General features: G+C 41.4%; 1 protein-coding gene across 1 annotated transcript in view; it reads right to left on the bottom strand.

Moving 5' to 3' along the window:
- Window positions 1–13648, bottom strand: part of SLC1A1 (solute carrier family 1 member 1) — an 86211-nt gene that overhangs the window by 26733 nt on the left and 45830 nt on the right. The window contains exon 2 of the mRNA XM_017496974.2: window positions 12934–13074. Coding sequence (XP_017352463.1) covers window positions 12934–13074 — 141 coding nt within the window. The remainder of the gene's footprint in view (window positions 1–12933; window positions 13075–13648) is intronic.

Here is a 13648-nt window from a genome sequence, read left to right as displayed (position 1 = left end):
TGACTGACTTTTCATTTTATTTCATTTTAATTAATCTCAATTTATTTTTCTTTTAGTTTTAGAGATGAGGTCTCACTATGTTGCCCAAGCTGGTCTTGAACTCCTGAGCTCAAGTGATCCTCCCACCTTGACCTCCCAAAGTGTTAGGATTATAGGTGTGAGTCACCATACCTGGCCAATTTTAATTAATCTCAATTTAAGTAGCCACACATGGCTAATGGCTATCATATTGGACTGCCCAATCTCTCTAGACCCTACCAGTGTTTCGTGTTTCATGGATGCTCAACATGTTGAATGAGCCAACTATAGCTTAACTCCCTTACCAGATTTGGGAAAAGCTCTTTGCCTCGCAAACATGGGCAGAGGAAAGGAAAACACTAAGCCCAAATCTCCTGGCAAGTAGTTCCATCACAGTGCTGACCATATAGCTCTAAGACCTGAAGCTTATTCTTAACTGGGTCCCCAGTGCATTAAGTAAAGTTCTCCGTGAATGTTTGTACTTGAAGCTTTCCACATGACAGAAAGAGCTGCATTTTTACAAGTAATCCTTCCCTTACAAATGACTCCACTTCAAAGATCCACTTGTGGGTTCAAAGCTTGGAACTCAGCATGTAGTCTCCTTAGAAACCACTTGTACATGGTGGTTTAGTTTGGCTCCCAGGGCAGCCAAGGAGAACACTTTTCAGCCATAAAAGACTTCATGAGAACATATGTAGCATCTCAGAGTTTTTCAACCTTGTTTTGTTGTCATTACTGTTGTGCAAACCCTGCCCCTCTAAGCCTTTTTCCTAATCACCACCCCTGTGAAATTCTAAAACCACAAACTGTGTATCTGGTTATACAGTAGATGATACATGTGTTGTTGTTGTTGTTTTTACATAAAAAGAGTAAGATTTTCTCCCCAAACCCACCACCACCAAATAAAAACAGCTTTTGCTGCTTTGGAGACGATATTGTCTTGGTGAGAACTTGTGCTCTAGCTCAATGAATGTTGACTGTGAGAATGATAATCCAGGCATTAGACTATAACTGGTGGGACGTCAGACAGCTGGCCCACCCTAGTCCCAAACAAGTAAACCATTTGTGCTTTATTTCTGAGTTTTTACTCCCAATGGCCACCTGGGTTTCTTGCTCTCAGGCCATCTTTGGTGGCTGGCAAGGTCTAGAGGACCCCCTCTCTTTACAGTTCACTATCAGAACTCATTTCTCCAGGGAGCTGAAAGCTGTCCTATGGGAGGTGATAAATGAGAGGAAACTAAGCAGTTGTGATGGCATCTGCACAAAAATCAACAGTGAGTATTTAAAATGTTTACAGTAATTGGACAGTAACTTTATTTCTGTTGAATGTAATAATAAAAAATAGGGGCTGGGCGCAGTGGCTCATGCCTGTAATCCCAGCACTTTGGGAGGCTGAAGCAGGTGGATTATCTGAGGTCAGGAGTTCAAGACTAGCCTGGCTAACGTGGTGAAACCCCGTCTCTACTGAAAAAAAAAATAGCTGTGTGTAGTGGCATGCATCTGTAACCTCAGCTACTCAGGAGTCAGTCAGGAGAATTGCTTGAACCTGGGAGGTGGAGGGTGCCGTGAGCTGAGATGGCGCCATTGCACTCCAGCCTGGGCAATAAAAGCAAGACTCCAACTCAAAAAAAAAGGGGGAGGGGGCTAGTATTTTGTATGTCTATTTTTAATATAATTTTCTAGTAATTTGCTTTATAGTTTACAAAGGTTATTAATCTGTAACATCAGAAATTTTAACAACTGGATTTGCTCCATCCAGTTTAAAAACTAGATGCTTTTTGAAGCTCTGGTGCAGGGAATAGGTACTGTGGGCTTTCAGAAGAACCTGAGCTGTCACCAGATTTAGATGACCAGCAGAGGCTTGATGGAACAGGTAGTACCTGAAAAGGGCAGAAAACGAAGAGCAGGATTCCATGAGCCTGGGTTCTATGAGCCCAGGGTTGTCCGTTAGAACCTGGGACAGTTTTGAGGCTGGGCTGTGGCCTAGAAACAGGGATAAAATCTCCGGTTGTCCTTGGAAGTCAGGGGCACCTGCTAGCTCTTTATTTTAGGAAAAGGCATTTGCTTTCTTCACCTCAGGATAAGGCTCTGATGAGCAAGTGCATTGGCTCCCAGTCAAAGCAGTAATCATCTGAACTTTTTACAAAAACACTCCAAAGGAAGCAGTTGCCTGGCTAAACAATAGCATGTTTTAAAAATAAACATCCAAGGGCAAAAGACTCCTCCTAGAGCTCTCTGATTTAGCAACCACCCACTGAGAACAAAGCTTTCGTGACAATCTCTCCACATTGTTGTTAAGGTATCAAAATTAAATCCCTTATTGGAAGTTCTTTTAGGTCTGGCATTTGGTGGTGTTACACCATTTTGAATGGATACCACATCCAAACCCATTGTTGCGTAAAGGTAAAATCCACCATGTAGATGACTCCTGTCTCTGTTACCAGCAGAGAGGCCACCTGCGCAGAGAGAAGGCATGGGCTTGGTGGGACAGACTGGGCTCAAATCCCAGCCTCCTCCCAGACTCAGCTTCTCCATCTATAAATTGGAGGACCTAAAATGCCTCTATCATCTTAAGGTTGTGAGGAACAAAGTGAACAACCTCAGCTTGCACAGCTGTTGTGAGGATTAGAAATTATGTCTATAACAGGCCTAGTACAGTGCCCAGAACCAAGTGTGTTCTCAGTAAACAGCCTCCATGATTCCTGAATAAATGATAAAGATGACGTGTGTCACTGAGCAAATGGAAGGCATTCAACAAGCATTAACTGATTCATTCCCTCCCTCATTCATTCCTTCATTACATGGTCACTAAAGAGATCTTTTAGAAACATAAATCAGGTCATTTTATGTATGAGGATAACTCTTCAATGGCACTGAAGATAAAATGAGAAAATCCTTACCTTGGCAAACAGGCCTTGCAGAGGGGACACTGTCTGCCTCTCCAGCCCTGCCTTGTTCCATCTTCCTGTCTTGTCACCTCCTCCAGCCTTTTCTGGAACAGACCAAGCTCCTTCCCACCCGAAGGCCTTCAGGCACTTTTGTCCACCTGGAGTGCTCGTCCTCACATTTCATTTGCCTTTTAAGACCTTTCCTCAGAATCCTTCCCTGATTATCCAGGCTAAACCAGGGAGTCGGGAGTCCTGATTTCCTTACTTGGCATCCTGTGCATATCATGTCTCAACAATTTTTATCATGGGTTCATTATTTTACATCTCTTTCTTGCTAAGTTTTAAGCTCCATGAAGGTTGGAGACCTCGACACATGCTTGTTCACAAATGTATACTCAGTGCCCAGCACATAGGAGATGCTCAATAAACATGCTGATTGAATGAATAACAGTCATTTAAGTATGGTTGCCTGCCCTGGATCTCTCTCCCAGGCTCTGACCCACTGGCAGCAGCGTGTTGCCAGAACAAAACTTGCCAGTCCCAGGTGCTGCCCTTATGATCTGTGTGATCTTGAAAAAGTGGCTTAATCTGTCTTCAACCTCGTGTTTCCTTATCTCTAAAGATGGAGTTAAGGTCCCACCTACTTGACGACTTCATAGGGCTACTATTAGGATTAAATAAACAGGTTCGTAATTTTCAAATTCCAAAATGTTTCTTTTATTCCCCAGGGAAAACAAGGCAGGATATGATCTTACTTTGTTAATCCAGGGCATAGGGAAATTTCTCAACCTGGATTAGTACTCCCTGGATGTTCAAAGGGAAGGGAAGAGGCAAAGGGGAACATGCAAAATATCTTTCTGTGCATGTGTCACCTATAACATCTACTTTTCTTAGCGACATTAAGAACTCCCTTAAAATAGGTAATATCAGCATTCCAGGCTATTTGGTGATGTTAACAAAATAAACTGGTCTTTGAACAGAATCAGCTAAAGATCCCCTTGAAGCATCTGTCAGCTGGTCCACATTTGATGTTCAAAACATGCATCAAGAAGCAGTGGGCTGGACGGGCGCGGTGGTTCATGCCTGTAATCCCCGCACTTTGGGAGGCCGAGGCAAGTGGATCACTTGCGGTGATGAGTTCAAAACCAGTCTGGCCAACATGGTGAAACTCTGTCTTTACTAAAAAATACAAAAATTATCCAGGAATGGTGGCATACACCTATAATTCCAGGTACTTGGAAGGCTGAGGTAAGAGAATCCCTTGAATCCAGGAGGCAGGGGTTGCAGTGAGCTGAGGTCGCACCACTGCACTCCAGCCTGAGCCACAGAGACTCGATCTCAAAAAAAAAATATTAAAAATAAAAATAAAAATAAGTGGTGGGCTATGTCCTCGTTTCAGCAGTCCAGGAGCTGTTTTAACATTTTTACATTTTTTTCATTGCTATGGAACATAGTGGTATTTGTAGTTAGGACCATTTTTTCAGAAGACTCCATGAACTTTTTGACTCCCTGAACTTATTGTCCAATAAAAGCATTAAACACACCCCAGAGGATCTGAGGAACTCCACTGTTCTCTTCCAAAGTCCGTATGATTGCTCTGACAGCAGCAGCTAGCTAATGGGTCAGTGAGACTTTCCTGGGCTTTTGCCACAACCTAAATATGACTGAGCTGTCTCTGTTTCTCTTTATCCATAAAATTGGTATCTCAGATTTCTAGGCAGAAGCTTCTTACATGCTGGTGAACTTTACACACTGATGGCAGAGCAAGCCTTTTAATATTGTTCTCATTTCCAGAATGAATGCATTCGGTGCATTCATATCTGTGTAGCTCAATTCTAATATTGTCCTTGTAGATTCTGCTGCTAATTCAAGTACTTTATAGGAACTTCTGAAAGTTTCAGACAAAAAAAGAATAAATAAAAAAAAAATTATATAGCATTCTAGGTGTTCTATGACACATTATTATTATTATTGTCCCTATTTTAAAGCTGAGGACAAGTTAAGTAACTTCCAGGGTTTCACAGCGAATCCATGGCAGAACCAGGATTCAAACCATGGAAGTATGGCTCCTGTCTGTGCTCTTAACCACTAGACTCTCCTGCCCCTCTAGGATGGATTCTTGTTCAGGTGTCCCTCTGTAGAGAATGGCACAAGTGGGAGTCACTGCTAGAACTTGCTTCCCTCATCTACAGGCTCAAGTACAGTCCCCTTAGCAAAGCACACGAGGCCAATAAAGCCTCATGTTCACCTCTTCCATCCCATTCCTCTTCCCCATGTTTCCAGCATTCCAGTTCAAGTCCCACTGTCCTCCCAAGAAGCTATTTTGGGAGGACAAAGTTGTTGTTTTCTTCTGCCTGGTATTCCCCTCCTCTTCCTTTCACTTGATTTCTATGCTTCCTTCAGAATGGCTCCTTGGCTCCTCCCAATGTCCCCTCCACTGTCCTCATTCCCAGAAAGTGCTTATCACACAGCACTGTAAAGTACTCTTTCTTGCTAAAATAAGACTTAATTTTACATCTTTTGTGTCTATCAGAGCCTGGCTTATTAAGGATGGAATGAATAAATAAATGGTCTCCTAGGTCCATGAATCCAGTACATAGAAGGTCCTTAGAATCCCTTTTTAAGAAATACAATTAGGTTATCTTACAGCTGAACAGAGCTATGAACAAGTCTAGTACTTGTTTAGTCAGAAAGTAGGCTCATGTGTGGCGGATCCTCTGGGTTTCACTATCTGAGGGCAGGACATATTTATCTCTTGCCACTATTCATTTTATTACTTGCAAATGGTATGTTCATTATGGGAACTCTTCCATATACACTATGTGGTCACTTCATCTTTGGAGGCCAGGCATTACAGAAATCAAATTGATAGAATAAGTCCTTTTGCTTCAACAGCTGTATTCCAACTTAACACAAATTCTTGATAATCTTAGGGAAAGGAGCACTTAAAGTACAGGAAGACACCACTGGTCCCAGATGTTGCAAAGGGGGCAAGAAGGTCACTCTCAGACTGTACAGTCTTAGCCAATAACTTTGTGTTACCCAGCATGGAGTTTTAAGTTTATAAACCACCTTGAATGGCAATTTTTATAAAACTAAACTGCACAACAGACCATGAACGTTTCAAGAAAAGAATGCATACTTCTCTCCCATAGCTAAAGTTGACATTAAATGCTCTTAGCCACCTATGTTTATGAACAGAGGCTTATATTTAATAGCACGTTGGACAACGAAGTGCTGTGCATCTTCAAGTCTTACAATTCTTGCTAACTAGGGTCTCCTGGACCTGGCTGTCAGATGACCTCAGCTCCATGACCATGTGAGTGGCAGGGCCTCACATCTTATATGTGGTTTTCTGTTAGTCTGTTTTCATGCAGTTGGAGTTAACAAATGTTAGCTGAATAAAACTGAACCTTGTCTCGGGGAGGCACGTGGCATGGTTCTTTTCATTGGAGGATGTGGGATTCTTTCCAGATACACAGCTGCCTCTGAGTAAATGAATACATGGCCTTTAAAAAAAGCCTTCCCCAGCACCAAAGATTTAAGTGTGTCGTCTGCTGTAAAGCCTGAGTTTACAAATAAGGTGCTCTAAAACTATCACCAACTGGACTTGATTCTGCTGATTCTCTATTCTTCAGTCTCTTCAGTGCATTCGTACTCATTCCCTGATGTGGTAGTTTATTTTGTTACCTGGATTCACCCTCAACTAGATTGCATCTGGAGTGTTAGAGTCTAGCTGGGCAGGGGTCAGCTCCAGGCTGGGCTTCTGTTTTTGTAAATAAATGTTTTGTTGGCACACAGTCACCCTCAATCATTTACATATTGTCTGTGGCTGCTTTCCCATGACAACCAGAGATGGGTAGTTGGGCAAAAAACACAGGGCCTGTAAAACCTGAAATATTTACTATTGGACCCTTTATAGAAAAACCTTGCTTGAAAGGTAACTGACTCACATACGTACTCCACATCTGGCTGTTGTTTAATAAATACCGAATATATCCAAGCTTTTATAAGGCTTTAAACTTTTTTACTTGGTAATCATAGCAGTTTGGGAGACCGAGGTGGGAGGATCACTTGAGGCCAGGAGTTTGAGACCAGCCCTGGCAATAGATCAAGACTCCATCGCTACAAAAATAAGAATTAGTCAGGCATGGTGGTGTGCACCACCTGTAGTCCCAGCCACTAGGAAAAGTTAGGTGGAAGGATTGCTTGAGCCCAGGAGTTCAAGGCTGCAGTGAGCTATAATGGTACCACTGCACTCCAGCCTGGACCACAGAATGAGACCCTGTCTTCCCACCCTCTCCAAAAGAAAAGTATTAGAAAACCTCTGATCTTATGGTTGAGGTCATGCCCTAAAAATTTTGAAATCCTGACATGAAAACTGTAGTAACAATCATCTAAAAGTCTGGAGCAGATTTTTTTTTTTTTTTTTTTTTTTAATCTTCCAAGGGTAGAGTGTTAAATTTATCTTTGGAGAAGTTCCTCAATTGTAAATCCAATCACCCAACCAGCGTCTGGTGGAAACTGAAAGTCATTGATAAACAAAACACAAATATTTTCTCCTGATGTCTAGTGTTTAGTAATGTGACTTGCCCAGGAAGCAGAATCATTACTAGGACTCATACTCAGTGGCCTGGGGGAGAGAGGAGGGAAGGGAGGGAGTTTTCTTGGGTTGATATCTGCTTGGCTGGACATCCACTGAGCTGCAAACTGGTGCTATTTCTTGAGGAGTTGTGTGTGGCTTTGTTTGAGCAGGTGTTTATAGGAAATCCAGAGCTGCGATATCATAGGAATGGTTAGGAAGGAGCTTCTCCTTGCTCTGGAGGAAGAAATGTGCGCAGGAACTGGCATGGACTGACCTGGACATACTCCCAAGTTCTGCAAGCAGGGTGGTTGCAATAACCCAGCAGGTCCTAAGGTATGGATTCTACTGAAGGCTCCTAGTGGGGTCCACGAGGAAAAACTATCCCCCTGTGGCTGTGAGGGGGTTTTTTTCTGAGGTGGATCTTCCACAATGGCAAGCATTCCAGGAAGAGGTCACTCCAGGTCAGAACAGGATGGCCTGTGTGACAGTAGAATTTTTCCTTCTTAGAACCCGATGTCAGATTCTGGGATCTGTGGTGCAGGGACTCTCTGAACACTTTCAGTGGAGAGATGAGCTGGTCCCAGCCTCCTAGAGGCAAGCTGGCAGCTAAGAAGTGGGGCGTCCCTCTTAAGGGACCCCGGGAGCCCCTTAGGAAACAGCTGGATGTCACCATTGGTGTTTCATCTGCTTTTGGTTTACCTTTGACAAAGATTATATCCTAAGTAGCAGCGTGGTCTCACTGCACTCAAGCTTCTGCTCCTGTCTTAGGATGGAGAAGCAAAGATGGGAACTCCTCAGGTCACAGGGGTAGTGGCAGCCGTAGCAGACACCAGGAGGTGGAGCTGTGCCCACTAGTGCTTCTGGCTCAGGCAAGGGTGGCAGAGGCTGGAGTGGAAGAGCTGGAATCTCTTCCTGAGCAAAGTTAGCATCAGGGAAGGATGCTCAGGGGACCTCTGGGAGTGGGACTGGAGGTGCTGTTCTGTTCCTGTGCTGATCATAGGAGGCTCCAATCATGACAATTTAATTTTGAGAGGTATTAAAGAAAATGTGACCTGAATTTAAACTCACTGGCTGCTGAGACATGGATCAGGATTTTTCCAGTGCCACAATTCTCAGGCATATTCATAAGCTATTTCCTGTTATTTCTCTGGTGGTTTGACATAAATGTGACTTACAAGCCTACGTGTTAGCAGACCCCAAGCACAGATATTCCTTGGCATGGCATGAGTGTGTTCTTTAGGATGTAATTTATGGGTAGTTTCTATTAGTACCCACAATGTCTGTCTTGGAAAATGTCTTGACTTTATATCAACTGTGCCATTTCTTTCCTTTTTTCTATTTTAAAGTAAATTTGAGACATTATGTCATTTCATAACTCCATATACATTTAAAAAGTAAGGGCATTTTCTTATACCACTATATGCCATTATCATCTCTAAAGAAATCATTAACAATTTATTGATACCATCTAATAGCCAGTCTATATTCAAATTTCCATGGTAAATATGACTTCTTAATCTTACCAGCATGTAAAAGGGGGTTATTCCTGTTTTTTTAAAAAAGCTATAAAATATTTTTAAAATCTCACCAGAGGCTTTGATGACAGGATTTTTTTCTACCTTTTAATTTGGCGAGAGAGCTTCCTTTAGGCAGGAGCACAGATGATTAATCTTGGGTCTGAATTCCAGCTGTGTTTCTGCTTCTAATTTACGTATCCTTAGGGGACTCATTCAACCCTCCCCAGCTTCCCACCTGCATCCTCCTTCGGCCAAATAGCTGTATACATTAAGCTACCAGCCTGGCAGACTTATGAGGGTGTTTGCAATGTGAAACCACCCTTCCTGTATGTTTTCCACAGCCATCTTCTTTGTGGGGAGGCTGAGGACTATTGCAGGGTTTGGAGGAAGGAGCTACATACCAGGTAAAGGTGGCACTGAGCTGGCATGGGCAGAGAGCAGAGATGGGGCAGGGAAGTGACCAGAGGTAGAACTGGAGGAGCTTAGGGCAGAATCCATCCCCATCTCTTTCATTAAAAATACAAACCAAACAAAAACACATGTTCACTTGAAAATGTAAAGAAAGCACAAAGGATCATGTTTTCTTACTTTCCAGATCAAAATGTTAATCTTTTGGTTTTGATCACAGCTTTCAAAAATGTATATACATAGCAGGATATCGTATTCTATCCAATTTTACTAAAATTTGGATTGTATACGATATCCTGTTGTGTAATTTGGTTTCTTTTCCCATTTCAGGCTATATTGGGAATGTTTCCACATGTCATTAAATATGATTCTAAAACAAGTTTTTAATAGTTGCTTAGTATTCAAATAATGATACTATGTACACATAGTATACAATATAAATTTGTATACATAGCATACATTTATACATTTGTATGCAAATACACAAGTATACAAATGTATACTGTATTTAAGTATAGTATACCTAAATGTATACTACACATTTAGGTTGCTTATAATTTACCACCATTATAAAAAAATGCTACCATGAATATCCTTGTACTTAACAGTTTGAACTTATCTCTGCTTATTTCTTTATGGTCAATTCTGAGAAACAGAATTACTAGGTGAGGAGATTAGAACATGCTCCAAACTGTCCTCTAGAAAGCTTGTTCCAATTTTTATACGGTCACTGAAAGTGTACGAATGAACTCACTTTCCCGTAACTGTGCCAACACTAGTCTTGTTGCTCTTCCTCTGTAATCTGACAATTTAAAACGTGAATATGCCATAAATGTCCCCGCCCTGCTTTGTTCATGTCCCTTGAATCTTTGACTATTTCATTGCCCCAAATCAAAAGATGGTGTGGTGATTTTGCTCGCTGTCTCTAGTTCTTGACTGGCTGCTGGGATTTGGTGAAGGAAAAGTGGAGAAACTACCTGACCCATACTATAGCTTCAAAAGTAGCTGGGCTGTCAATGGAATGCTGAATTGTAAATTATTTTCCTAGATTATTTGCAAGGTTGAGCTAACACACAAAACATCCAGATTGCAAAAATCTCACTAGAGGAAGTACCTGTTTCTGGCTTCTGGCCAGAGGCTACACTTCCCGGAAAAAAACAAAACAAAACAAACAAAAAAACTCATTTGTTATTGACTGCCAAGAGTGGTGTGTATTTTCAAGCATCTGATATTACAGAATTCGTATATTCATACATGTATTTTTACCTTTTCTTCTAAAACTCGAGTTTTGGGTTTGCTGCATAACTTGGATCAAGCTTCTATATTTCCCCTCATAGACACGAGTTAAATAGTATTGCTCATCAGGTGGTTTATGCATCTTGTGCATAAACACTGCAAAATACAGTATATATGTACAATTATGCATGTTTTTCTTGAAAAGAAGTCCAAAGCTTTCATTGAATTCTCAAAGGAGCCCACTAAAAGATTAAGAATCTTTGGCTGGGTGCAGTGGCTCACACCTATACTCCCAGCACTTTGGGAGGCCAAGGTGGGTAGATTGCTTGAGCCCAGAAATTTGAGACCAGCCTGGGCAACATAGCAAGACCCCATGTTTGTTTTTTTTTTAATATTTTTTTAAATCTTTGATATGGAGAAGATTCTAAGGGATTATAGCTGCAATCCTTACCGGGGCCAGACAGGTAGTATAAGAGTGAAGTGGACAAGGAATTGGACAATAGGAAGTGGTGGAGACTGTGATATTCTCAAATGCATTTCCTCCAGCTAAATGGAGTAGCTTTCTCTTGGTTTCAGACCACTATTGGTGAGTGGAAATATTGGGCCAGTGTTCCCAGATCTTCATCCCCGTCACCCCTGACCTGACAGAAGAAAGCCCGAAATCTGGATATTTACATGAAATCTTTCCAATTTTGGATGCTTATGACAATTTAAACAAACAAATATATGGGACAAACAATTGGTCTGCTACTGTGTCACTCAGGCTGCTCGGCTTAAAAAAAAAACAGGCATTTCCAAACATAATTAAATATATTCATAAAATAATTAAACGTTCTCTTTACATTTGTCATAAGCCAAGAACATCAAGACCAATTAAAGACAGAGCTCCCAAGGGACTCTAGTCTGTTTGGAGTTTGGTGATTGGGAAATTCAAAGGCCAAATGCGACAGCTCTTCAAGCAATGCGGTTGCTGAACGCAGCAGATCCTGACCCCCACCCTCCCTTCCCCTCACCAATGTCCAGTACTCTACTAGGTCCAGTCCTGGGCCTTTACAGTGGTGGTGGAGAAACATGTTCTAGAAGGGGACATGTCACGACTTCTAATTTCATGTTTACGTAAAACCTTGATTTTCAAGCCAGCAACACCAGCTACTGTCATGCCAGGTTTTACCAATTACCAGAGTTAAGCTAGGTGCAAGAAAGTATGCAATGCAGAGAAACTTACCACACCCAGACAAATGACATTTTTGTAAACCAAATTCATCTCTATCTACATAAGGAAGTTTGGTCTTTAAAGGAACACTGCAATATGAACTTGACTGCTGGTCCCCACAGCAAATATGTAGGGCACGTATGTAGCAAGTTCTGGGTTTGAGTAGAAAGTAGGGGAGGAGTAGAGAGATCTTGAAGGCAGCTGCTGAGAGGCTCGGGGCAGCACAGCTGCAGTTGGGAAGTAAATGAGTGAATGACTGAAAACATGATCAAAATTGACAACCATATTTTTCCTGAGGACACTAGCTAACATTTCAGTGACCAAATATGCCTCTTTTTTCTTCTATGCACAGAGAGTGTTTTGTTTATAGTATGTTTGAAAATGACATTTTCCTCCCAAGACATCAAATGCTGGTCAAATGAAGATTTGAGCAGTGGTGGACAGTGCTATAGGCACAGCATATGACAAAGCAATGCCATGTTGAAAACAGCGAGATGTTTCCACAGAAACAAATATAGACATTCCAGGTGGAGAGAGGTGGAGAAAGATGGGTGGGGTAGGGGCGGGGGGGGGAGAGAGAGAGAGAGAGAGAGAGAGAGAGTGTGAGTGTGTGATGTATCTAATACATTTCAATTTTTCCCATAATTAGAAAAGAACAACTTAGGTGAAATCTTTTTAAATAATTATAGAAAATGACATGGTTAGGCTTTGTGTTCCCACCGAAATCTATTGAATTGTAATCCCCATAATTGTGTCAAGGCGGAGACCAGGTGGAGGTAATTGAATCTTAAGGGCAGTTTCTCTCATGTTGTTCCCGTGATAGTGAGTGAGCTCTCACGAGATCTTATGGTTTTATAAGGCATTTCTCCTTCCCGCCGCCTGTGAAGAAGTTTGCCTTGCTTCTCCTCTGCCTTCTGCCATGATTCTAAGTTTCCTGAGGTCGTCTGAGCCATGCTTAACCGTGAGTCAATTAAACCTCTTTCCTTTATAAATTAACCAGTCTCAGGCAGTTCTTTATAGCAGTAGGAAAATGGACTAATACAGAAAACATCAGTTTTCTCAAGGTACCTGTAATCATGCTGGATATAATTAATGGCAAAATGATGAGTTTCAGCATCCGCATTAGAATTTCTCCAGGAAAAGCAAAGTAGAATTTATCCAGATTTGAGAGATTGCTGTGTTCTCGAACCAAGACTCCTGTGGTAATGCCTAAGAAAAACAAGAGTTGGAAAGAAGGAAGAGGAATGTTATTGAGTTCTCCTGTATCCATTTTTATGGAAAAAATACCCCAAAATGCACATTTTAATGGCAAGAAAAATAGTTTAGATTATCTTCCATGAGTCTGTAAAATTTAGACTTAAAGTTACATTTTAAAAGGTAGTGAACAGAAAGTATACATTATTCAGTAAATCTGTAAAAAGTATTCTATACACGAAAGCTTTGTTGTCATTTCTTCCTCATCAATTATACTTAGTATAATGACAAAATATCAAAGAACAGTATGAGAAAAAAATTCATCATCTAAGTCAATCCAATATAACTCTGCTTTTACATTACCACCTTTGTCTACCTGCAGAGATATTTTACGTATTTTATTTTATTATTTATTTTTTTTGAGACAGGGGCCCGCTCTGTCACCCTGGCTATAGTGCAGTGGTTCCATCTCGGCTCACTGCAGCCTCCACCTCAGCCTTCCCACCTCAGCCTTCTAAGTAGCTAGGACTATATGCACACCACTATGTCCAGCTAATTTTTTTTTTTTTTTTTTTTTTTTTTTTTTTTT

The sequence above is a fragment of the Cebus imitator genome, unplaced genomic scaffold (genome assembly GCF_001604975.1).
Source record: "Cebus imitator isolate Cc_AM_T3 unplaced genomic scaffold, Cebus_imitator-1.0 Scaffold227, whole genome shotgun sequence".
NCBI lineage: Eukaryota > Metazoa > Chordata > Mammalia > Primates > Cebidae > Cebus > Cebus imitator.
This window is presented reverse-complemented; position numbering and strand designations above follow the sequence as displayed.